The following is a 25,444-nucleotide window of genomic DNA, read 5'->3' as shown; positions in this document are numbered from 1 at the left end:
ACTGTTCTAAGCGCTGATATCCACCTCCCCCTCAGCCCCACGGCGCTTATTGACAGAGCCATAATTTCTGTCCGTTATTTTGTGAGCCCGCCGTTGGGTAGGGACCGTCTCTATATGTGGCCAAATTGTCCTTCCCAAGCGCTCAGTATAGTGCTCGGCGCACAGTAAGCACTCAATAAATATGATTGAATGAATCTAGCCTGAAAGCGCCTAGTGGGCAGGGAACGTGTCTACTACTCTGTTGTGCTCTCTCAAGTGTTCAGGGTTCTGCACTCAGGAAGTGTGCGATGATCAACACCGATCAATCACTCAATCGTATTTATTGAGCGCTTACTGTGTGCAGAGCACTGTACTAAGCGCTCGGGTGCTACCCCCTGCGTCTTTAGTGCTCTGCACACAGTAAGCGCTCAATAAATACGATCGATTGATTGATTGATGGGGGGGGGGGGGGCACGGACTTGGGGAAGTGGGCGCTGCTCACCTCGTCCCTGCCTCCCCAGAAATCCACGGAGCAGATGAAGAAGATCCCCACCATCATCCTGTCCATCACGTACAAAGGGGTGAAGTTCATCGACGCCTCCAACAAGGTGAGGTTCCCCGGGGATCCCTCCTGCCGCTTCAGTCACCGCGTGGCCGAGTGGAGAGAGAGCGCGGGCCTCGGGGTCAGAAAGACCCGGGTTCTAATTCCGGCCCGGCCGTTGGTCCGCTGCGTGACCTTGGCCAAGTCACTTCAGTTCTCTGTGCCTCAGCTACCTCATCTGTAAACTGGGGATTAGGACTGTGAGCCCCATGGGGGACCACCTGATTTCCTTGTATCTGCCCCAGCGCTTAGAACAGTGCTTGGCACATAGTAAGCACTTAACAAATACCATCGTTATTATCATTATTATGTGGGACAGGGACTACGTGCAACCCACTTAGCTTAAAACTATGCAGTGCGTAATACAGTGTCTGGCACGTAGTAAGCGCTTAACAAATGCCATCATTATTATTATTATCATTATTATGTGGGACAAGGGACTATGTGCAACCCACTTAGCTTAAAACTATGCAGTGCGTAATACAGTGTCTGGCACGTAGTAAGCGCTTAGCAAATACCTTCATTATTATTATTATCATTATTATGTGGGACAGGGACTGTGTCCAACCCACTTAGTTTAAAACTATGCAGTGCATAATACAGTGTCTGGCACATAGTAAGCGCTTAGCAAATACCTTCATTATTATTATTATCATTATTATGTGGGACAGGGACTGTGTCCAACCCACTTAGCTTAAATCTGTGCAGTGCTTAGTACAGTGCCTGGCACGTAGTAAGTGCTTAACAAACACCATCATTATTATTATTATCATTATTATGTGGGACAGGGACTATGTGTAACCCACTTTGCTTAAAACTATGCAGTGCGTAATACAGCGCCTGGCACGTAGTAAGCGCTTAACAAATACCATCATTGTTATTATTATCATTATTATGTGGGACAAGGGACTATGTGCAACCCACTTAGTTTAAAACTATGCAGTGCATAATACAGTGTCTGGCACGTAGTAAGCGCTTAGCAAATACCTTCATTATTATTATTATCATTATTATGTGGGACAGGGACTGTGTCCAACCCACTTAGCTTAAATCTGTGCAGTGCTTAGTACAGTACCTGGCACGTAGTAAGCGCTTACCAAATACCATCATTATTATTATTATCATTATTATGTGGGACAAGGGACTACGTGCAACCCACTTAGCTTAAAACTATGCAGTGCATAATACAGTGTCTGGCACGTAGTAAGCGCTTAGCAAATACCATCATTATTATTATTATCATTATTATGTAGGACAAGGGACTATGTGCAGCCCACTTAGCCTAAATCTATGCAGTGCATAATACAGTGTCTGGCACATAGCAAGTGCTTAACAAATACCATCATTATTATTATTATCATTATTATGTGGGACAAGGGACTATGTGCAACCCACTGAGCTTAAATCTGTGCAGTGCTTAGTACAGCGCCTGGCACATAGTAAGCACTTAACAAATACCATAAAAAACGGGAGGAGCACTTGGTAATAATGAGGAAAAGTTGAGGTCCCTCCGCTGGGGGATAGAGTTAGGTGGGCTGGGAGGCGAGCGGCAGGGCAGGCGGGATATCATCATCGTCAATCGTATTTATTGAGCGCTTACTGTGTGCAGAGCACTGTACTAAGCGCTTGGGAAGTACAAGTTGGCAACATATGGGATATGGGATACGGCCCCCAGCCCCTCTTAGTGTGGCTCACGGTCATCCCCATCAGAACATCATTGCGGAGCACGAGATCCGGAACATCTCGTGCGCGGCCCAGGACCCGGAGGACCTCTGCACTTTCGCTTACATCACCAAGGACCTGCAGACCAGCCACCACTACTGCCACGTCTTCAGCACGGTGGACGTGGTAAGTGGCGGGAAGCCCCCTGGACGAGGCTCGGAGGAGATGGGCGGGGCGGGGGGGGCGGGGGGCGGCGGCCGCCCGACAAGCCCAACAGGTAGTGCAGGGTCCCCAGGTGAAAAAACCCACCCATCTATTCTATTTATTGACATATCTGTTCTATTTATTTACATAGCTATTCTATTTATTTACATAGCTATTCTATTTATTTACAAATCTATTCTGTTTATTTACATAGCTATTCTATTTATTTACAAATCTATTCTATTTATTTACATAGCTATTCTTTTATTTACATATCTATTCTATTCTATTTATTTACATATCTATTCTATTTATTTTATTTACATATCTATTCTATTTATTTACATATCTATTCTATTTATTTTGTTTACATATCTATTCTATTTACATATCTATTCTATTTATTTTATTCATATATCTATTTATTTTATTCACATATCTATTCTATTTATTTACATATCTATTCTATTTATTTACATATCTATTCTATTTATTTACAAATCTATTCTATTTATTTACATATCTATTCTATTTATTTACATATCTATTCTATTTATTGTATTTACATATCTATTCTATTTATTTACATATCTATTCTATTTATTTTATTTACATATCTATTCTATTTATTTACATATCTTCTATTTATTTCACTTACATATCTATTCTATTTATTTACATATCTATTGTATTTATTTCATTTACATATCTATTCTATTTATTTACATATCTATTCTATTTATTATATTTACATATCTATTCTATTTATTTACATATCTATTCTATTATTTATTTTATTTATATATCTATTATTCTATTTATTTTATTTTGTTAGTATGTTTGGTTTTGTTCTCTGTCTCCCCCTCCTTTTAGACTGTGAGCCCACTGTTGGGTAGGGACTGTCTCTATGTGTTGCCGACTTGTACTTCCCAAGCTCTTAGTCCAGTGCTCTGTACACAGTAAGCGCTCAATAAATACAATTGATGATGATGATGATGATGGGGGGGGGGGGGGGGGGCAGCGTCCTAGCAAGCCCAGGTAGCGCAGGGTCCCCAGGTGAGCCCACCTATCTATTCTATTTATTTACATACCCTATTTATTTACATATCTATTCTATTTATTTACATATCCTATTTATTTACATATCTATTCTATTTATTTACATATCTATTCTATTTATTTTATTTTATTAGTATGTTTGGTTTTGTTCTCTGTCTCCCCCTCCTTTTAGACTGTGAGCCCACTGTTGGGTAGGGACCGTCTCTGTGTGTTGCCGACTTGTACTTCCCAAGCGCTTAGTACAGTGCTGTGCACACAGTAAGCGCTCAATAAATATGATTGATTGATTGATTGATTGGAGCCCCGCGGGGCCCGAAAATCCAGGGTCTAGCCCCGGCCCGGATCCCAGAATCCTATTTATTTTATTTCGTTAGTATGTTTGGTTTTGTTCTCTGTCTCCCCCTTCTAGACTGTGAGCCCACTGTTGGGTAGGGACCGTCTCTAGACGTTGCCAACTTGGACTTCCCAAGCGTTTAGTCCAGTGCTCTGCACACAGTAAGCGCTCGATAAGTACGATTGATTGATTGATTGATTGAGGGTCAAACCGGGCCTGGGCTCGCATCCTAGAGACTCTAGCAGGCGTGAGCTGCCACCTGGAGAGTTGGGAATTGTTGTCCCAGCAGCCCAGGGGACTGCCCTGTACAGGTGGGACGACCCAAGCCCAGAAAATAAAGCCCGGTCCACGTCTGAGGGACCTGCGAGGGAAGGGGTGGCTGGGGGGGCATCCAAACCCAGCTAATTTCAGCTTTGTTCTGGCCTAAACCACCACCGCCAGCTTGAAACCCCCTGTGGCCTGGCGCTTAGTACAGTGCCTGGAACGTGGTAAGAGCTTCATCAATCGACCAGTCGTATTTATTGAGCGCTTACTGTGTGCAGAGCACTGTATTAAGCGCTTGGGAAGTACAAGTTGGGTAGGGACCGTCTCTATATGTTGCCAACAGTGGGCTCACGGTCTAGAAGCTTAATAAATACCAGAATTAATTAATTTTCTGGGGGTCAGAACTAGAAGCATCTCTCTTCGTCCCCCTGCACTCAGCTGGGGGGCCCCGACGGGGGCCCGGGGAATCTCTTCCTGGTGAGCAGGTTTTCCAGTTGCATTTCCAGAGTTGTGGGGCCCACGCTGGCAGCGGAGGTGGTCTCTGCCCAGATTCCTGAGGCATTTGGCTCCGGCCAGGCCGAGATGGGCTCCTCTCTCCCTGAGCAGAGGGGGAGATGGGGAAGAGGAAGGTGGTGGGAAGAGGTCTCCCCTGAGGGGCAACGGAAGGACTCTGGAGAGAGGAGTGAGAATGGAGACAGGCAGAGAGAGGAGAATGTGGGCCCAGGGTGGTCCCAGCGCTTAGAACAGTGCTTGGCACGTAGTAAGCGCTATTTATTTGCCAGGTAGCATGGGCCACGGAAGGAGAGCTAGAGAGGGAATTCTCACGGCTCCCGCCGGCGCCCCATGGGACACGAACGCCCCGCGCTGAGCCCCGCGCCGGGCCCAGGGTCAGCCAGGAGTTGAATGGTCCCATTCCACTGATCCAAAGATCCCATGGAGTCATCTTTGCACCTGAGCCCCTACCCGGGCTGTGCGGGAGGGAGGCCACATCCTTTAAACCAGGACTCTCCCAAAGACAGGGCGCAAAAATCCTGGTTCTCGGGACTGCCGGCCCTGAGCCAGTTGCTGGTCCTGGCCCACACAGAGTAAGTAGCCCAGAGTCCCTAAGGTATCTTTGACTGTTCTTTGGGTTCTCCCTAAGAATCTGACCTACGAGATCATCTTGACGCTGGGACAGGCATTCGAGGTGGCCTATCAGCTGGCCCTCCAAGCCCAGAAGTCCAAATCCACAGGCGTCCCGGCGGCGGAGACGATCGAAACCAAATCTTCCAAACCGGTGCCTAAGCCTCGTGTCGGCGCGAGGAAATCCGCAGTACGTACGACCCCGCCTCCGGGACCTCCTGTCCAGCCCACGGAGCCGGCTCGGCCGGGGCGCTCTCCTTTCCCTTGCTGGGTTCGGGGGGAGGAAGGCGACGTTTCTGGCAGAAACGAATCGCCCTGCCATTTCGAGAAGCGGCTGACGGCGTTACAGGCTCCCGCCGCCCAAGGCTCCCACCCGCAAGGCGGGACCCCGTAGCCTGTAGAGAGCTTAGGCCAGGGTGCTCATCCGGAGGCCGGTCGTGGTTAACGTGGGTCTCCGTCTCTGTGTCTGCTTTGCTCCCACCTCCCCAGGCGCCGCCGCCGCCACCCGACAGTCACCGCTGTTACTGTCCCCCCTGCTCTAGCCATCGTCCTTCTTACCTACCGCTGTCATCGGGTAGTCCTGGAGCCAAGGTCTTTACCCTTCTTCTGACTTGCGTCCCCCCCACGACTGGGCCTGGGCGAGCTGTGCCTTGGCGCCGCCCCTTCCCCGCCACCCCTTCTCCGCGACTGTGCCTCCCTTCGCTCCGGGAGGTCCCCCCACCCGCCACCCTCCGCAGCCCCGTCCTCCCTCGCTTCGCTTCTCTGTGTCCGGTCCGTGGCCCGTGCAGCTGGTTGGCTTCCTCCCCATTTCCGTCCTCCGGGCAGCGTGACTGGCCCTCGGCTCAAAGGCGCGCCGGGGCGGAGGAGACCGTGGGTCAGGAGGGTGGGAACTCCCGCGGCCGGAGGCCGGGCCGTGCGGCCGGCTAGTCTGGGGGCAAGAAGCCACCAGTTTGAAGGCCGCGAGCCACCCTCCTTTCTGGCGCTGAGCTCGGCCGGGTGGGAGGAGGCCGCTTTCTGGCCGGGCTGGGGATCCCCGCTGGGAAGGGCGTCTACGGCCCCGGATTCCTCTCGGGGTCCAGGACCTCTGACTTTATGAAGCAGCGTGGCTCAGTGGAAAGAGCCCGGGCTTTGGAGTCAGAGGTCATGGGCTCAAACCCCGGCTCCGCCAATTGCCAGCTGGGTGACTTTGGTCACTTTGAACTTCTCTGTGCCTCGGTCCCCTCATCCGTAAAATGGGGATGAAGGCTGTGAGCCCCCCGAGGGACAACCTGATCACCTTGTAACCTCCCCCGCGCTTAGAACAGTGCTTTGCACATAGCAAGCGCTTAATAAAATATTCTTCCCAACCTGGGCCGGCCATTCTCCTAACTGACATCCCCCCCTTTCCCTCCCGCCCTCTCCAGCTGGAGCCCTCCGAAATGGACCAAGACCCCCAAGTCCACGCTAGCGTCTCCTGGGTGGTGGAGCCCAAACCGGATTCCAAGCGGAGCCTCAGCACTAAGTATGAGACCACTATCTTCTAAAACCAACTTCTAAACCAACTTCTAAACTTCTAAAACCAACCCGCCCCCTGTCTCCGCCTAGTCTCCCCGTGCCTTTACCATCTAGAGCTGCCTGCTGTTCTCCGCTCCCTCTCTTCCTACCGCCGACGCCTGCAAGGGCCTGGCCCCCTCTGGGAGCGGCGCCGAGACCCCGTACGCTGCTCACGGCCTTTGAACCCGTCCCCCCCGAACACTGTGAATTTTTCTCCCCACAGCGAGGGGCTGAAGGGGGGGACAGTTGGGGCGGGGGCTAGAGGGGCATCGTAGAGGGGGCTGGGTGTGGGAGAGGAAGCCCCCCACTCCCCCCCGCCGAGCTGAATCCTTGAATTTTTCCCCCCTCCGGCCGGAAGGCACTGTGAATCTTCGGGGAGAGACCCTAGATGGACAGCCCAACAGTTACAGTAATAAATTCCGGGGCGGTGGGGGCCGAGGCTTCCCAGCTACCCTGCTCTCGCTCTCTTCTAAGCTGTACTTCTGACCCGAGCCGCCGCCGGGACTGTTTCCGAGGACTCAGTGAACCCACTGTCCCGCCCTGCCCTTCGTTGACACCGCCCACTGTGACCCAGTGTGCCAAGAGCATCCGCTGCCCGGTGGATGCTCAGATCTTGCCCACCAGCTCCCCCGCTCCCTCTTCTGACCTTTGGTGCTGGACTCCTCGTCATCTAGCAGCCCGCCCCGGGGCCGCTGGGACGGCGGGGGGCCTCCCCCAACCCCAGGGGCCAGGCCCCTGGCCATTAAAGCCGTGGCGGCGATCGGCTGTACTTCGGTTTGGATCTTCTCTGGGCTCGAGCCGAACACCTCCTCCTCAGTTCCACGGGGGCGCGGGCCCTCTGAGAGGTCGGGTTCTTTCTTCGTCATCCCTCCCCGGGCCGGAGTTAGTTCTTGGAAGATCGGAGTAATGTAGGAGCGGAGCCTGGCCGACCCAGCGGGTGCCTTGGCTTTCGTCCCTGTGGCTCTCCCAAATCACAAACGAAATGGGGCCCCGTCTCTGAGGTCGAGCTGCCCGTGACCGCTAATCACAACCGGCTCCCTCCCTGGCCAGAGCCGTCCGTCCAAAAGCCAATCTCCCCATCCCGGGCCGCTCCCATCCCTCGGGGGCCGTCACCCTTGCCTTCAGGGCATCTCCCACGAGGGACGGGCCTGCCCCAGGGCTGGTCTTCGGGGCCTCTGCCGGGCAGGGGATCGGACCGTCAAAGGAGTTGGTGGCGGGAAGGCCGGAGGCACCTTCAGGCCCAGGGCCGCTCAGATTTCGGCTGGACAGGTGACCCCAAGAGGGCCGATCTTGACCGAGCTTTATTTGCAGACGAAAATCACCGAGGTCCCCTCGGTGGAGGCTCTTCAAGAGGGGGAGCTTAGAGCTCCGTACGCAGCACTGTCGAGCCGGGGAGGAAGTAGGGTGTCATAGGATGGTGGGGCCTCCGGTCAGTTCCTCTCCTGCAGCTCTGCCTTGGTTCCGTCTCTCAGAGGCGGTGCATTACGCCGTTCCCCTCCCTGGTTTTCTGCTGCACAGTTCAGACAAGAAGGACCTTGGGGGGGCCGAACGGCCAAAGCAAGAACGGAGCGGATTCCGTAGTTCCCCCTCAAGCGAGGCCTTGCGACCCCGTGCTCATTTCGGTGACCCGACGCTGAGGCGGCCGGCCCGGTGGCCTTAATGATGGTATCTGTTAAGCGTGTACTATGTGCAAAGCACTGTTCTAAGCGCTGGACCGGGCCGAGGAGCGAAACCGGGCGGCGGGAGGGGCGAGGTGTGGAAATCTCCCGCTTGGCACAGGTTAGGGACTGTCGGAGCAGGAGCCGACCTAAATTTAGGGAACGCGGCGGCCACCAGACCTGGAAAACGGACATAATGATAATAATGGCATTTATTAAGCGCTTACTATGTGCAAAGCACTGTTCTAAGCGCTGGGGAGGTTACACGGTGATCATGTTGTCCCACGGGGGGCTCACAGTCTTACTCCCCATCTTACAGATGAGGGAACTGAGGCCCAGAGAAGTTACGACTTGCCTAGAGTCACACTGACAGTTGGCAGAGCTGGGATTTGAACTCATGACCTCTGACTCCAAAGGCCATGCTCTTTCCACTGAGCCACGCTGCTTCTCCGAAGCTCTTGACATGATCAAGATGGCCAAGGAAGGGAGTAAATCCTGGGTGGGTCCCGTGGCCCGGCGCCTTTAAGAGCAGACTTCCTGAGTCAGGTGGAGGGAGAAAGCTGAGCATTTTGCTCGGCTGGTAGGGAAGACTAGGGTCCGTGGGGCCCCCTCAGTCCTCAGTACCACCTGAATGTTTCCTCTTGATTTCAGCCCCTCCTCCTCTAAGCAGTTCTTCTGGTTAACCCTGTCCCCCCTCCCCCCCCCATTCTGTTTACTTCTGCCAAGCTGAGCCACCGAGAGCCATATTTTGCCGCAGAAAAATAGCGCGGGGCCCAGCTCGCCTCCACCGCCGCCACCTCGACTGCCTCTCCGAGACCCGGGCCCGGCCTCCACCTGCGGGATTTCCTCCACGCCGCCGTCCGGGGCCCATCCCCCGTCCTGGTCGGGCCTCCCGAGACCGTGCCATCCGCCGGAGAGCCGCCGCCGCTCAGGGTCTCTACCGGGGGCGGCCGGGACTCCGAGGGCCAAGAAGCAATTCCCACTTTTCTAGCTTGTCAAGACAAACTTTTTTTTTAAGAAAGAAAAAAAAAAAATGAATGGAAAAAAAACCAAAAACCTTCTTCCCTTAGCCAGAGTCCTTGGGGCTGGCTCCAGGGCGGGGTCGCAGGCAGGGGCTGTCCGCAAGTTAGTCCAAGACGGTCTGGCCACCGCTTTCCGCGGGCCGGGAACGTGGGCCTGGGACTCGGTGAGGGAGGTGTGGCAGCCGTCCCAAGCTGAGGGCTCGTGGGAGACGGGGAACAGCCGCGAGGCATTTGGGTTTGGATCGTGTTTTGAAACCCAGCCGGCTGCATGTTGTAGTTCCCTCTCGGCACCATCTGTCCCAGATGAAATGAGGGGAAGATATTGGAAGAAAACCAGCTTCTTTAACGAAACCCTAACTCTTGGGGTTGCCGGGAGGCGGGGGGCAGAAGCGACAGCTCCGGGCCCATTTCTGCTGGGATTTTTGAGCCATTTTGCTGGCCGGATGAGAGTGCCCACAGGTGGAAAGGGGCTCCTGGCCGTTTACAGTCGGATCGCCGCCCCGGTCTCTCACTTTATTTCCCCCGTCTTCCCCAGCTAGCTCCCGGGAGCCCAGAACGAAAAGGAAAGGCTTTGGCCATGAAGCGACGATGACATCGAGTTGCCACTTGACCCTAATCTCGTTCGTACTGCCTTGACGGGGCTGTGCAATCAGTGTCCGTTTTCACTAAACCGAGTATTGCCCTGCGGGGTCAGCGAGACGACTGTTAGGCCCTGGGCCAGGATCCCAGTGCCCCACTCGGTGTACGGAGGTCCCGTCGCCCAGCGAGGGCTGCCCTGGCCGGAGCCCCCGTGCTTCTTAGAGCTGCCCGTTTGGTTTCTGTTTCTCCTTTTGATTCCAGCTGCTGGAATCTCAGAGACGTTTATCCCGGTGGGGCCGATAGGAACGAGCCCCAGTCCCGCGCTCTCGGCCCGCTCCCTTCTGGGAGCGGAAAGGAGCGTTGCCGGAGCCGTCCGGACCGGTTTCCGTGTAAATGCCCCCGGCTGCGGCCGCGCCTCTGTCCCTAGTCAGACGTGTAAATTGAAACTCCGTGTCTGGGGGGGAAGAAGAGTTCTCCATGGAAGGCCCCAGCCTCGCAGCGGGTTGGGGATCTGTGGGTCGGGTCTTCACGCCTTTGGCTTTGAGCGCTGGGTTTTGTCTCAGCGTCGTGGCAGTTCCCCGGCCCTCTGAGTGGGTCGGCTGAGGGACACCAGTGGTCCTAGACCCTGGTAGGAGGAGGTCAGCCGTAGCTTCTTGGTACTAGGGAAGGAGCCCGGGGTCCTGCTCAGCGGGACTCCCACCCTGTTTCTGCCGGCCCTCCTTTCCTCCAAAATTGTACAAAAAGAGAGCAGTTCCGGTCCTTGATTTAAGGAGGCACGGTGCAGTGAGACTGTGGAATTGGACCACTTCTGCTTTAAAGTTGACCCCCTTCCCCTCCCTGCCAAGAGCCTGGTTGCTTCATTTTTCAGGATTCCTCCTCCCCGAGAATCTGCTGGTAGGTAGTAGATCTAGAAGGAAAATCTCTAGGTAGACACTAAGATGAATTCCTCATTTTTTTTTTTTAAATATTCACTTTTAGTGTTTTTCTTAAAGCTAGCTATTTATCCTCTATTTATTCAGCGCGTATTCAATTTGCGAAGCCTTAGCCGAGCAGCTCTGGCTTTGATTTCCTCTTGGGGATTGCTCTCCCGGGGCAAATCCAAGAAAGAAAAACTGGATTTTTTTTATTATTATTTTTTTTTTCAGTCAGGTACGCTCCCTTCGGCTTCAGGTGGGAAAACCGCCCCCTCTTGCGCTGCCCTCGGTGCTGGCAGGGAGAATTCAGCTGCGTGCGATCGGAACTGTGAACGAGCCCATTTGGGCAGCTCTCTTGAAACGGGTTCAGTCAGGATGATGCGATAATCTGCCACCTTCCCCAGGATGTCTGCTCCGGGTGTCAGTCAGTCGGCGGTATTTATTGGGCGCTTGCTGCGTGCAGAGCACTGTACTGAGCGCTGGGAGAGGACAACGCAGTCGAGTCGGTGGACAGGGCACTAGGATTTTACGGCCTCGGAGGGGAGCTTTCTGCTTGCAGCTGGTCCATGCAATAAGGATTTTCCTCCCTACCAGGCTGGGCATTTCCAATTTCCCCAAACCCTCCCTAGGCCCTGCAGGCTACAGAGATTGCGAACGGTCCTTGAGACGACTGGGGTGAAAAGGGACGAGCGGCCCAGTCACCTGCGAAACGGCAAAAAGCCGCTCTGAGCGCGGCCCGTCCCTAAGGCCCGGCTCGGGCCTGCCCAGGCAGGCAGTTTAACTGTCAGTTTCAGTTCTCAGCGAGGTTGTATTGGCTACTTGTGGTGTACGGCAGTTGGACTGATTTGTAATAAAAAATGTTATTTAATCTTTGTCCCTGTATTTTGATACTTGAATGATTTTTTTCCTTTTTATTTTCCTGTACATAGAATCGTTAACCTGTTCAAATACGTCTGAAGTCTAAACATCTTGTGGTACCAAACGTAACCGATAGACTGACCTCACTACACAGAGATTGTAAATACTCCTGGGCTTCCAGCATTGGTTTTGTTATTTTCATAACTGTGCGACTTAGACCGAATGATTAAATGAGAGATGACAGATGCGGACTCTGGCCTGTTTTCTACGTCTTAACTGCATCGATTGATCACTTAATAGAGGGCGCGTCGATTGGTTCCGGGTGCGAGCCAGCTGGTGGCCCCGGGGTTGCTAAGCCAGACGGCCCCGGGTGGGAATCCTGACGCTTTAACGTGCGGCTGGCCAAGAATACCGTTGTCACTCGGGGTACTGGTCGTAGGGGCCTGGACGTTCACCTCGTAACCTGGGAATTCCCTATGTTGCCATCCCAAATAGTCACACCGCCATTTCCCAGATCCCGCCGGGTTTGTGCTGCCATTTCTGGGCCACCCTATAGCAGGGGTGTTTGACCTCTGGAGTATCTTTTTTTTTTAATCAATCGTATTTATTGAGCGCTTACTGTGACAGAGCACTGTACTAAGCGCTTGGGAAGTACAAGTTGGCAACACATAGAGACGGTCCCTACCCAACAGTGGGCTCCAGGGTGCCGAGGCCTGCACCTGGCTAGTTTGATCGATACCCGCCGTTTTCAATTGCACTGGGGCTCTGAACCTGTTGCAGATGACCCCGAGCAGAGTCTGTTGATGACGATGATGGTATTTGTTCAGCGCTTACTATGTGTCAAGCACTGTTCTAAGCGCTGGGGTGGATCCAAGCTAATTGGATTGGACACAGTCCCTGTCCCACATGGGGCTCACGGTCTTAATCCCCATTTTACGGATGAGGGAACTGAGGCACAGAGAAGTGAAGGGGTGGAGCTGGGTCCCAATCAATCTTATTTATTGAGCACTTACTGTGTGCAAAGCACTGTACTAAGCGCTTGGGAAGTACAAGTTGGCAACATATAGAGACAGTCCCTACCCAACAGTGGGCTCACAGTCTATCAATCAATTGTATTTATTGAGCGCTTACTGTATGCAGAGCACTGTACTAAGCACTTGGGAAGTACAAGTTGGCAACCTATGGAGACAGTCCCTACCCAACAGTGGGCTCACAGTCTAAAAGGGGGAGACAGAGGGGCTGTGAGCCAAGCCTGGGCTCTAGCCATTAGGCCACACCGGTTTGACCCTGGAGAGGTGTTAGTCTGTGGACCTCGTGGGCCGAAACCCATCTTGTGGTTTTCCTGCCTTTAGTCCCAAACCCAATCTTCCCAAAGTCCCGAACAAGGGTGAGCTGGGACCAATCGGAGCCCCGGGGCCACGGTCAGCCGGCAAAGAAGTCCCGGAAGAGCTCTGGGGTGGGCTGGGCCCGGAACAGGGGGCAGAACTGGGCTTTTGGGGGTAGCCCACCTGTGGAGCCGGGCTCCTCACCCCGCATCGTTACCCAGCCGGGAAAACGAGGCTTCCCTTCACACCCCCAGATGGAGTTTGTCGTGATTTTTCTCTCTGCCGAGGAATCCGAAGCAGGCTGCATTCACCCACCAGCCGTATTTCACCGTAATCGTGGCGAGCAGGGGAGGAGGTGGCTGTGCCAACCCCTCTCCCAGGGGGAAACCTTTGCTTCTCACCCTTCTCACCCCCAGCCAAGTCGCTTCCACAGGATGCCGAGGGGTCCCTGGAGTTGGAAAAGCAGCATGGCCTACCGGCAAGATCCCGGGCTCGTCCGCTGTGTGAACCTGGGTGAGTCACTTAACTTCTCTATGCCTCAGTTACCTCACCTGTAGAATGGGGATTAAGACCGTGGGCTCCATGCGGGACAGGGACTGAGTCCAACCTGATGGCTTCGCATCTACCCCAGTGCTTGACGCATAGTAAGCCAATAACAAATACCGTAATTATTATTATCGCGTTAGCCAGAGCTTACCGGGGGCTGGGCAGCAGGCCTTACGTTTCACCCAGGTGTGAGAACTTTCCTTCTTGCTGCTCAGAAGTTTATTGGGAAATGAAGTTTGGCTGATAGGTGTTCCCGCCCATGGCCCCTGAGGTCCTGGCTGTGGGGTGGGTGGAGGGGGGCCGTCGTCTTCGTTCACCTCAGGCGATGTCGGGTGGCCATCGGCACCACAGAACTTGCTGTACAGTCCTTCGGTCCGCCAAACCTCGGACCCCATCAACCCGGCTTGGCGCGTCAGGAGCCCGCAGACGGGGTGGGGTCTCCCTGAGCAGCAGGGGTGAGCAGCAGCTTCTTCAGGATGCCAGCGTAGTAGGGGCCAAACACGTGGCGGTTGTGATTAATCACGTGCAAGAACCTGTGGCCCACTTCGGCCAGCTCGCCCTGGATGGGCGGGAGGCCTCCCGGGAGGTCCCTCAGAGACATCTGCACGCCGCAGGAAAGACAGCAGCTGAGAAAAAGATGAATCCGCTTCTCTGTGGGCGATGAGAGAAAACGGTGGGGGAGAAGCCTCCTACTAAGAAGAACTAGACTCGGCCTTCTGCGTAAATATCCATTTGCCCGCTCACGGGGGGCGAATGGGCCGATTTCATTTCCCTCCCTGTCTGCCTCCTGGGGTGGCCAACTCAGAAGCGGCGTGGTGGGCGTTACGCGCCCATTACGGGCCAAACACTGAGCTCGGCAATCAATCAATCAATCATATTTATTGAGCGCTTACTATGTGCAGAGCACTGTAACCTAAGCGCTTGGGAAGTACAAATTGGCAACACATAGAGACGGTCCCTACCCAACAGTGGGCTCACAGTCTAAAAGGGGTGGATACCAAATCAGCAGGTGGGACACAGTCCGTTTCCCGCAAGTGGGAAGGAGAATGTTTGCGGGACTAGATCTCATTCATGTGGAGGTAAGCCCCTGAAATTTCACATTTGGCTCAGTGGAAAGAGCCCGGGCTGGAGAGTCGGAGGTCGTGGGTTCCAATCCGGCTCTGCCACTTAGCTGCATGGCCTTGGGCAAATCGCTTTACTTCTGAGCCTCAGTTCCCTCATCTGTAAAATGGGGATTAAGGCTGTGAGCCCCCCCGTGGGACAACCTGATTACCTTGTATCTCCCCCAGCACTTAGAACAGTGCTTGGCACATAGCACAGTGTTCTGCACATAGTAAGCGCTTAACAAATGCCATTATTATTATTATTATTATTATTATGGTAAGCGCTTAACAAATGCCTTAAACAGAGAAGCAGCGTGGCTGAGTGGAAAGAGCCCGGGCTTTGGAGTCAGAGGTCCTGGGTTCAAATCCACTTGTCAGCTGCGTTACCTTGGGCAAGTCACAACTCTGAGCCTCAGTTACCTCATCTGTAAAACGGGGATTACGACTGTGACCCACGTGGGACAACCTGATCACCCTGTATCCCCCCCAGTGCTTAGAGCAGTGCTTTGCACATAGTAAGCGCTTAACAAATGCCATCATTATTATTATTAAATGCCATCATTATTATTATTTGACTCTGCTTGGGTCAGACGGAGGTGGGTCACCTCTAAAGGTTGGGGGGAATCAATCAATCGTATTTATTGAGCGCTTACTGTGTGCAGAGCACTGTACTAAGCACTTGGGAAGTACAAGTCGGCAACACATAGAGGCAGTCCCTACCCAACATTGTGAACAAAACAGAATTGGACATTTTCTAGAGATGCCTGCTCCAGGGGATAGGACTCAGACTACTCCGTCCTTGGAGGGGATGAGTTGAGAGGCCAGAGCTGGGGAACGGCCCGGCCTCGGTTCCGGCCTGGGTGAGTTGTCCGATTCAAGAACAAGCCCTCCAGCCACATTCGGCCCTTACTGGGCCGTGGGACCGGATCGGGTGACGTAGTAAATGACATCCGAACATTAAGCAAGTCACTTAACTTCTCTGGGCCTCAGTTCCCTCATCTGTAAAACGTGGATTAAGACTGTGAGCCCCATATGGGACAACCTGATCACCTTGTATTTAAGACTGTGAGCCCCACATGGGACAACCTGATCACCTTGTATTCTCCCCAGCGCTTAGAACTGTGCTATGCACATAGTAAGCGCTCAATAAATGCTATTATTATTATTATTATTATTATTATTATCTGAACCAGTGATGGAAGAGTCCGGCCCCGATTGTTTAACGTCCTAATAATCGTAATAACGGTGGTATTTGTTAAGTACTGTACTAAACATTAGGATCATCAGGTCCCACCTGGGCCTCACACCTTAAGAAGAAAGGAGAACAGGTTTTGAGTCTCCAATCTGCAGATGAGGGAACTGAGGCACAGAGAAGTTGCCTTGTGCCCAAGGTCACACAGCAGGTTCGTGACAGAGTTGGGATTAAATTTAATCTGACTCTCCATGCTCTTTCCACTAGGCCAAGCTGCTCCCCTAGACCCCTGGCACGGCTCTGTGGTACGGTACCACCTACCCTCTCTTCCCTTCCAACTGACCAACTGATCTCCCCCTTTTAGACTGTGAGCCCACTGTTGGGTAGGGACCGTCTCTATATGTTGCCAACTTGTACTTCCCAAGCGCTTAGTACAGTGCTCTGCACACAGTAAGCACTCAATAAATACGATTGATTGATTGATTGATTGACCAGGCTCTGAAAGTCCCCTAGGAAAGCAGAAGAGCAGAGAGTGAGGATTGGTTTTGTGTGGTTTGTTCCATTGGAAAGGATCTGAAGCAGGGAGGCAATCCCTCTGGGAAGTCTGCCACTTGTTTTTTTTAAAAAAATGAGACTTATTAAGCGCTTACTATGTGCAAAGCACTGTTCTAAGCGCTGGGGAGGTTACAAGGTGATCAGGTTGTCCCACGGGGGGGCTCACACTCTTAGTCCCCATTTTCCAGAAGAGGGAACTGAGGCCCAGAGAATCAATCAATCAATCAATCGTATTTATTGAGCACTTATTGTGTGCAGAGCACTGGACTAAGCGCTTGGGAAGTACAAGTTGGCAACATATAGAGACAGTCCCTACCCAACAGGGCTCAAAGTCTAAAAGGGGGAGACAGAGAACAAAACCAAACATACTAACAAAATAAAATAAATAGAATAGATATGTACAAGTAAAATAAATAAATAGAGTAATAAATATGTACAAACATATATACATGTGCTGTGGGGAAGGGAAGGAGGTAAGATGAGGGGGACGGAAACTGAACTGAAGTGACTTGCCCAAAGTCACCCAGCTGACAATTGGCAGAGTGGGATTCGAACCCGTGACCTCTGACTCCAAAGCCCGGGCTCTTTCCACTGAGCCACGCTGCTTCCTGCACCCAGGCCCCAGGGTCCCGGCTCCAACTTCATGCCACCGTGGATAAAGCTTGTGAGAATTGTGCTCGTTGTGGGCAGGGAACGTTTCTACCAACTCTACTGAAGCAGCATGGCCTAGTGGATAGAGCCCGGGCCTGGGAGTTAGAAGGTCATGGGTTCTAATCCTGGCTCCACCACTTGTCTGCTGTGTGACTTTGGGCAAGTCACTTCGCTTCTCTGGGCCTCGGTTGCCTCATCTGTAAAATGGGGATTGAGACCGTGAGCCCCACGTGGGACGGGGACTATCTCCAACCCGATTTGCTTGTATCCACCCCAGCGCTTAGTACAGTGCCCGACTTAAATAGCACAAGAAAGGAATAATAATGCTGTTCATCATTATCACTTCTCATTGTCATTTGTAGTCAGTCCCTATAAATATTCAAAGGTTGTATCCTAATTTAAAATTGAGCTGTTTAGCTGGGGGTTTGTTAAGATTATGCTGGTGACATAATTTGGTCTTTGTGAATTAAAAACCTTAAATTTATGCAACCCAGTAATAAAATAGTGGCATTGAAATTCATTATATTCCTAACAAAAATTCTAGACTCAGTCTATGGTAATGACTGGAGAAGGGGCGAAGAATCAATTTTGGAATGTTTACATTGGAAGAAACTTTAATTATTATTATTACTATTGTAATAATAATAATAATAATGGCATTTATTAAGTGCTTACTATACTGTATTCTCTCAAGAGCTTAGCCCTCTGCACACAGTAAATGCCCGATAAATACCACTGATTGATCACTGGCGGAGGTACGGTTGACCACAGTGATTTAGAGAAGCCGCGTGACTCAGTGGAAAGAGCCCGGGCTTTGGAGTCAGAGGTCATGGGTTCAAATTCAAGCTCCATCAACTGTCAGCTGTGTGACTTTGGGCAAGTCACTTCACTGCTCTGTGCCTCAGTTACCTCATCTGGAAAATGGGGATGAAGACTGTGAGCCCCCCGTGGGACAACCTGATCACCTTGTAACCTCCCCAGTGCTCAGAACAGTGCTTTGCACATAGTAAGCTCTTAATAAATGCCATCATTATTACTATTATTTACTGCCAGATGCTCTGAATGGGTTTCAAAACTGAGTCCTAGATTTTTAACGCCCATTTGCCAGGGGCTTTCTGTGCTTTGCAGCCCAAGGTGAGAGGCAGAAGGGGTAAGCGCTTAGGACAGTGCTCTGAACACAGTAAGCGCTCAATAAATACGATTGATTGATTGATTGATTTCCGGCTCCGGCGATCTGACCGGCGTCAATGGTAGTGGGTGAACACTTTGGTCAACAAAGTGAAATCCAGCCAGATAATTTTCCCTAGAGACCACGTTGCTCAAGGAGCACTGGGAAGAGTGAGTTGAAACAGGGCAAAGAGATGCCCGTCCACAACATGAAGCCACCCCATCGGTCGCTTTAACTTAACTCGCGTAGGGATGAAGTGGGGAGGAGGGCAGTATGGCCTAGTGGATACAGCACGGGCTTGGGAGTCAGAGGGACCTGGGTTCTAATCCTGGCTCCGACACTTGCCTGCTGTGTGACCTTGGGCAAGTCACTTCACTTCTCTGTGCCTCAGTTACCTCATCTGTAAAATGGTGATTAACACCGTGAGCCCCACGTGGGACAATGGATTGTGTCCAACCCAATGACCTTGTATCTACCCAGCATGGCTCAGTGGAAAGAGCCCGGGCTTTGGAGTCAGAGGTCATGGGTTCAAATCCCGGCTCTGCCAACTGTCAGCTGTGTGACTTTGGTCAAGTCACTTCACTTCTCTGGGCCTCAGTTCCCTCATCTGTAAAATGGGGATTAAGACTGTGAGCCCCCCGGGGAACAACCTGATCACCTTGTCACCTCCCTAGCACTTAGAACAGTGCTTTGCACATAGTAAGCGCTTAATAAATGCCATTATTATTATTATTATTATTATTATTATTACTCATTTCCTTTGGCTTCTGTTACTTGAATTTCGGGCTCCGCGGAGGCCGGAGCAGCCCCTACCCCAAGCACTGAGTTGGCCTTTTCAAACAGTGCCAGGACCACCTTCCCCCTCTGCCCCGCGCAACCCACTGGGCACTCACCAATGATATTCCGCACCGAATGCTCCGCCTTGGCTAAACCCTGGATCTGACCCTTCAGAGATGCCACTTGATCGCCGCTCAGGACAGGGAGGCCCATCTCCACGAGGGCCTGACTCACCTCCTGGGACACCAGATGGCTGACACTCAGCAAAGCTTCTTCGAGCCTGAAAGAGAGGTCAGCACTCTGGCCGTCTCTGGTCGGGTTTAGAGACCGGTGAAGCCTCCCTTCCAGGCGGGAGAACGTGAGGGGGAAGGGGGGGGGGACAACAGGTGTGCCCGCTGGGGCCTGACTGGCCCTCTTGATTGTGTCCCATGTCCCTTAAATCCCAATAAACGCCAGGGGACTCTCTCAGTTAAGCAGGTAGGTTGGCCTCCTCCAGGAGGCCTTCCCAGACTGAGCCCCTTCCTTCCTCTCCCCCTCGTCCCCCTCTCCATCCCCCCGTCTTACCTCCTTCCCTTCCTCACAGCACCTTAGTACACACCTTAGTACTTAGTACTTAGTACTTAGTACAGCACCTTAGTACACAGCACCTGTATATATGTTTGTACATATATATGTATATGTATGTATGTTTGTATAGTATATGTTTCCCCCTTTTAGACTGTGAGCCCACTGTTGGGTAGGGACTGTCTCTATATGTTGCCAATTTGTACTTCCCAAGCGCTTAGTACAGTGCTCTGCACATAGTAAGCGCTCAATAAATACGATTGATGATGATGATGATGATTTATTACTCTATTTATTTATTTTACTTGTACATATCTATTCTATTTATTTTATTTTGTTAGTATGTTTGGTTTTGTTCTCTGTCCCCCCCGTTTAGACTGTGAGCCCACTGATGGGTAGGGACTGTCTCTATATGTTGCCAATTTGTACTTCCCAAGCGCTTAGTCCAGTGCCCTGCACACGGTAAGCGCTCAATAAATACGACTGATGATGATGATGGTATAGCGGCCCAACACTGGCCCAGAGAGCCAGCTTGGTCCTTTCCTCAGGCCTCTAGACCTCCGTGAGCCTTTCGAGGAGCACTGGGAAGATTTCCGGCCGGGGTGGGCCAGAGGCCTGTCCCTGTCTGCAAAGCGGCGCTACTAGAAGTAAAAAATGATCAACGGAAGAGCAGCTGTCCCCTTCCCCACCTCCCCTCGCTCCTCGTGGAGGTGGGTGGCTGGGCTTTCCATGAGGGAGGGAGGGAGGAAGATGCCAAGCATGCAGCTCCGTCCCTCGGGGCAGAATAAAATAGGAGAGGCAGGGGATGCAGCTGACCAAAGTGGGAGCGGACAACAATCAATCAATCAATCAATCAATCGTATTTATTGAGCGCGTACTATGTGCAGAGCACTGTACTAAGCGCTTGGGAAGTACAAATTGGCATCACATAGAGACAGTCCCTACCCAACAGTGGGCTCACAGTCTAAAAGGGGGAGACAGAGAACAGAACCAAACATACCAACAAAATAAAATAAGTAGGATAGAAATGTACAAGTAAAATAAATAAACGAATAAATAGAGTAATAAATATGTACAACCATATATACATATATACAGGTGCTGTGGGGAAGGGAAGGAGGTAAGACGGGGGGATGGAGAGGGGGACGAGGGGGAGAGGAAAGAAGGGGCTCAGTCTGGGAAGGCCTCCTGGAGGAGGTGAGCTCTCAGCAGGGCCTTGAAGGGAGGAAGAGAGCTAGCTTGGCGGATGGGCAGAGGGAGGGCATTCCAGGCCCGGGGGATGACGTGGGCCGGGGGTCGATGGCGGGACGGGCAAGAACGAGGTACGGTGAGGAGATTAGCGGCAGAGGAGCGGAGGGTGCGGGCTGGGCTGGAGAAGGAGAGAAGGGAGGGGAGGTAGGAGGGGGCGAGGGGATGGATGGACAGCCTTGAAGCCCAGGGTGAGGAGTTTCTGCCTGATGCGCAGATTGATCGGTAGCCATTGGAGGTTTTTGAGGAGGGGAGTAATATGTCCAGAGCGTTTCTGGACAAAGATAATCCGGGCAGCAGCATGAAGTATGGATTGAAGTGGAGAGAGACACGAGGATGGGAGATCAGAGAGAAGGCTAGTGCAGTAGTCCAGACGGGATAGGATGAGAGCTTGAATTAGCAGGGTAGCGGTTTGGATGGAGAGGATAGGGCGGATCTTGGCAACAGCGGCTCTCCTCGGCCCTGACCCCGAGGGGCGTGTACCGCCCTTCCCCAACCTGACATTTTCTTATATCCGAGCTGAGTTGCGGCCATTTCCAGCTCCCTTCCAGTCCTGCCCCTATCCCTCCCTTCCTTATTCCTTCTGGGCGACGGCGCTTCAGCAACTCACCTCGAGTGGAGGCCGTCTAGGAGGATGCTGGTTCCCCGCTTCAGACGCTCTATGAACGGAGGGGAGCTGACCAGGGCAGGGCCACAGAGGCAGCTGGTCACCAGCAGGACGGCCCCCAAGATGGTGAGATCATGCACCCGACACTGGATCTCCTGAATCCGGAGTCTGTCCATAAGTAGAGTCTAAATAATAATAATTATTACGGTATTTGTTAAGCGCTCACTGTGTGCCAAGCACTGTTCTAAGAGCTGGGGTAGATACAGGGTAATCCAGTGGTCCCACGTGGGGCTCGCGCTTTTAATCTCCGTTTTACAGATCAATCAATCAATCGTATTTATTGAGTGCTTACTGTGTGCAGAGCACTGGACTAAGCGCTTGGGAAGTACAAGTTGGCAACATATAGAGACAGTCCCTACCCAACAGTGGGCTCACAGTCTAAAAGGGGGAGACAGAGAACAAAACCAAACATACTAACAAAATAAAATAAATAGAATAGATATGTACAAGTAAAATAAATAGAGTAATAAATATGTACAGACATATATACAGAAAAAGAAGTAAGATGACTTGCCCAGGGTCACACAGCAGACAAGTGGCGGGGGCGGCATGAGACGCAGCGTGGCTCAGTGGAAAGAGCCCGGGCTTTGGAGTCAGAGGTCATGGGTTCAAATCTCGGCTCCGCCACTTGTCGGCTGTGTGACTTGGGGCAAGTCACTTGGCTTCTCTATGCCTCAGTTCCCTCATCTGTAAAATGGGGATTAAGACTTTGAGCCCCCTGTGGGACAACCTGATCACCTTGTAACCTTGTAGCACTTAGAACAGTGCTTTGCACATAGTAAGTGCTTAATAAATGCCATCATTATTATCATAAACCCACATCCTCTGATTCCCAAGCCCTTGCTCTTTCCACTAAGCCATGCTAAAGAGGCCGGAGAGGAGGAGTGTGGTCAAGATCAATCAATCGTATTTATTGAGTGCTTACTGTGTGCAGAGCACTGTACTAAGCGCTTGGGAAGTACAAGTTGGCAACATATAGAGACAGTCCCTACCCAACAGTGGGCTCACAGTCTAAAAGGATGGGAAGGAAGGACCCTGATGGAAGGCGCCGGCCTGAAGTGGCAGCCCAGTGGCCCCTTCCGGCCTCATACCTCGGGATACTCCGGGTTTCCAGGTTCCCAGTGGAGCAAGTTCATGTAGCCCTGGTTCAGAACCGTTGTGGGGCTGGGGGTGGCCGAGCCGCAGCTGGTGGTGGTTCCGAGGGCTGATGGACCGGCCGGGTCAGCGGGGTCAGGAGAGGCCGTCGGCTGGGAGAGGGAGACTCCGGCCGCTGCTGTGGACAGCCACTTGACGGTGTAATCCAGCGAGTCTGTAACAGCCAGAGACATTGACAAACCCGGGCCATCCATTCAATCAATCAATCGCATTTATTGAGCACTTACTGTGTGCAGAGCACTGTACTAAGCGCTTGGGAAGTCCAAGTTGGCAACATATAGAGACGGTCCCTACCCAACAGCGGGCTCACAGTCTAGAAGGGGGAGACAGAGAACAAAACCAAACATATTAACAAAATGAAATAAGTAGAATAGATATGTACAAGTCAATAAATAAAGTAATAATATGTACAAACATATATACAGGTGCTGTGGGGAAGGGAAGGAGACGGGGAGGAGGGGGAGAGGAAGGAGGGGGCTGAGTGTGGGAAGGCCTCCTGGAGGAGGTGAGCTCTCAGTAGGGCCTTGAAGGGAGGAAGAGAGCTAGCTTGGCGGATGGGCGGATGGGAGGGCATTCCGGGCCAGGGGGATGACGTGGGCCAGGGGTCGACGGCGGGACGGGCGAGAACAGGGCATAGTGAGGAGATTAGCGGCGGAGGAGCGGAGGGTGCAGGCTGGGCTGGAGAAGGAGAGAAGGGAGGTGAGGTAGGAGGGGGCGAGGGGATGGACAGCCTTGAAGCCCAGGGTGAGGAGTTTCTGCCATTCCTTCCAGGAGCCAGAAAGGAGCTTAAAATCTGGCAGGGGGGGCTGAAAACAACTAAAAACGGAAAAGAAATCCTATTCATCCCTAGCTTGGTGGACAGAGCACGGGCCTGGGAGCCAAAAGGACCTGGGTTGTCATACCTATCTGCTGGGTGACCTTGGGGAAATCACTTCCCTCCAGTTATCTCGGCTGGAAAATGGGGATTAAGAGTGTGAGCCCCACGTGGGACAGGGACTGGGGCTGACCCCGTTAGCTTGTATCTACCCCAGCACTTAGAACAGTGCTTGGCACATAGCAAGTGTTTAACAATTATTAATAATTGTTAACTATTAATAATAATAATGGCATATTATTAAGCGTTTACTACCCCAGCACTTAGAACAGTGCTTGGCACGTAGTAAGTGTTTAGCAATTGTTAACAATTGTTAACTATTAATCATCATAATGGCATTTTATTAAGCATTTACTACCCCAGCACTTAGAACAGTGCTTGGCACATAGTGTTTAACAATTATTAACAGTTGTTAACTATTAATCATCATAATGGCATTTTATTAAGCGTTTACTACCCCAGCACTTAGAACAGTGCTTGGCACATCGTAAGTGTTTAACAATTGTTAACAATTGTTAACTATTAATAATCATAATGGCATTTTATTAAGCGTTTACTACCCCAGCACTTAGAACAGTGCTTGGCGCATCATAAGTGTTTAACAATTGTTAACAATTGTTAACTATTAATAATCATAATGGCATTTTATTAAGCATTTACTACCCCAGCACTTAGAACAGTGCTTGGCACATAGTAAGTATTTAACAATTATTAACAATTGTTAACTATTAATAATAATAATGGCATTTTATTAAGCGTTTACTACCCCAGCACTTAGAACAGTGCTTGGCACATCGTAAGTGTTTAACAATTATTAACAATTGTTAATTAACTATTAATAATCATAATGACCTTTTATTAAGCATTTACTACCCCAGCACTTAGAACAGTGCTTGGCACATAGTAAGTGTTTAACAATTATTAACAATCGTTAATTAACTATTAATAATCATAATGGAATTTTATTAAGTGTTTACTACCCCAGCACTTAGAACAGTGCTTGGCACCTAGTAAGTGTTTAACAATTAACAACAATTGTTAACTATTAATAATAATAAGGGCATTTTATTAAGCGTTTACTACCCCAGCACTTAGAACAGTGCTTGGCACCTAGTAAGTGTTTAACAATTATTAACAATTGTTAACTATTAATAATAATAATGGCATTTTATTAAGCGTTTACTACCCCAGCACTTACAACAGTGCTTGGCACGTAGTAAGTGTTTAACAATGATTAACAATTGTTAATTAACTATTAATAATAATAATGGCATTTTATTAAGCGTTTACTACCCCAGCACTTCGAACAATGCTAGGCACATAGTAAGTGTTTAACAATTATTAACGATTGTTAATTAACTATCAATAATAATAATGGCATTTTATTAAGTGTTTACTATGTACCAAGCACTGTTCTAAGCACTGGGGAGGTTACAAGGTGATCAGGTGGTCCCATGGGGAGGCTCACAGTCTTAATCCCCATTTTACAGATGAGGTAACTGAGGCACACAGAAGTGAAGTGACTTGCCCAAAGTCACTCAGCTGACAATTGGCGGAGCCTGAATTTGAACCCATGACCTCTGACTCCAAAGCCCGTGCTCTTTCCACTGAGCCACGCTGCTTCTACTATTACCACAATTATTATTATTACTGCCTGTCTCTACCTATAATGAATCAATCACTGGTAGTTATTGAGCACTTACTATGGGCACAGCACTTTACTAAACACTTGGGAGAGTATAATACAACAGAATTAGCAGAGATTTTCCTTGTCCGTAATGAGCTGTCAATCTAGAGGCTCAATGGCATTTATTAATTATGATATTGGCT

The 25,444-nt window shown here is 51.0% G+C and overlaps 2 protein-coding genes across 6 annotated transcripts in view; one reads left to right on the top strand and one right to left on the bottom strand.

The window, feature by feature from the left end:
- The window catches only part of ANKS1A (ankyrin repeat and sterile alpha motif domain containing 1A), a 255,025-nt gene extending 242,990 nt beyond the window's left edge, over positions 1 to 12,035 (top strand). For 3 of the 5 annotated variants that reach the window (XM_038748705.1, XM_038748703.1, XM_038748707.1), the window contains 5 exons: positions 501 to 587; positions 2,291 to 2,428; positions 5,245 to 5,415; positions 5,715 to 5,816; positions 6,629 to 6,992. In XM_038748705.1, the coding sequence (XP_038604633.1) occupies positions 501 to 587; positions 2,291 to 2,428; positions 5,245 to 5,415; positions 5,715 to 5,816; positions 6,629 to 6,748 (618 nt within the window). In that variant the 3' untranslated portion in view covers positions 6,749 to 6,992. Of the gene's footprint in view, positions 1 to 500; positions 588 to 2,290; positions 2,429 to 5,244; positions 5,416 to 5,714; positions 5,817 to 6,628; positions 6,993 to 9,142 lie in introns of those variants that run through there. The other 2 variants (XM_038748704.1, XM_038748706.1) reach the window with 2 other exon arrangements.
- Positions 12,036 to 13,865: 1,830 nt separating this feature from the next.
- TCP11 (t-complex 11) overlaps positions 13,866 to 25,444 on the bottom strand; it is a 40,156-nt gene continuing 28,577 nt past the window's right edge. The window contains exons 7-10 of the mRNA XM_038749384.1: positions 22,677 to 22,894; positions 21,529 to 21,710; positions 19,223 to 19,386; positions 13,866 to 14,311 (exon numbers count right to left, since the gene is read on the bottom strand). Coding sequence (XP_038605312.1) covers positions 14,073 to 14,311; positions 19,223 to 19,386; positions 21,529 to 21,710; positions 22,677 to 22,894 — 803 coding nt within the window. The 3' untranslated portion in view covers positions 13,866 to 14,072. The remainder of the gene's footprint in view (positions 14,312 to 19,222; positions 19,387 to 21,528; positions 21,711 to 22,676; positions 22,895 to 25,444) is intronic.

This window comes from Tachyglossus aculeatus, chromosome 7 (assembly GCF_015852505.1).
Source record: "Tachyglossus aculeatus isolate mTacAcu1 chromosome 7, mTacAcu1.pri, whole genome shotgun sequence".
NCBI classification, from domain to species: Eukaryota; Metazoa; Chordata; class Mammalia; order Monotremata; family Tachyglossidae; genus Tachyglossus; species Tachyglossus aculeatus.
The sequence above is the reverse complement of the archived record's forward strand: the minus strand, read 5'-3'. Positions and strand labels throughout refer to the sequence as shown.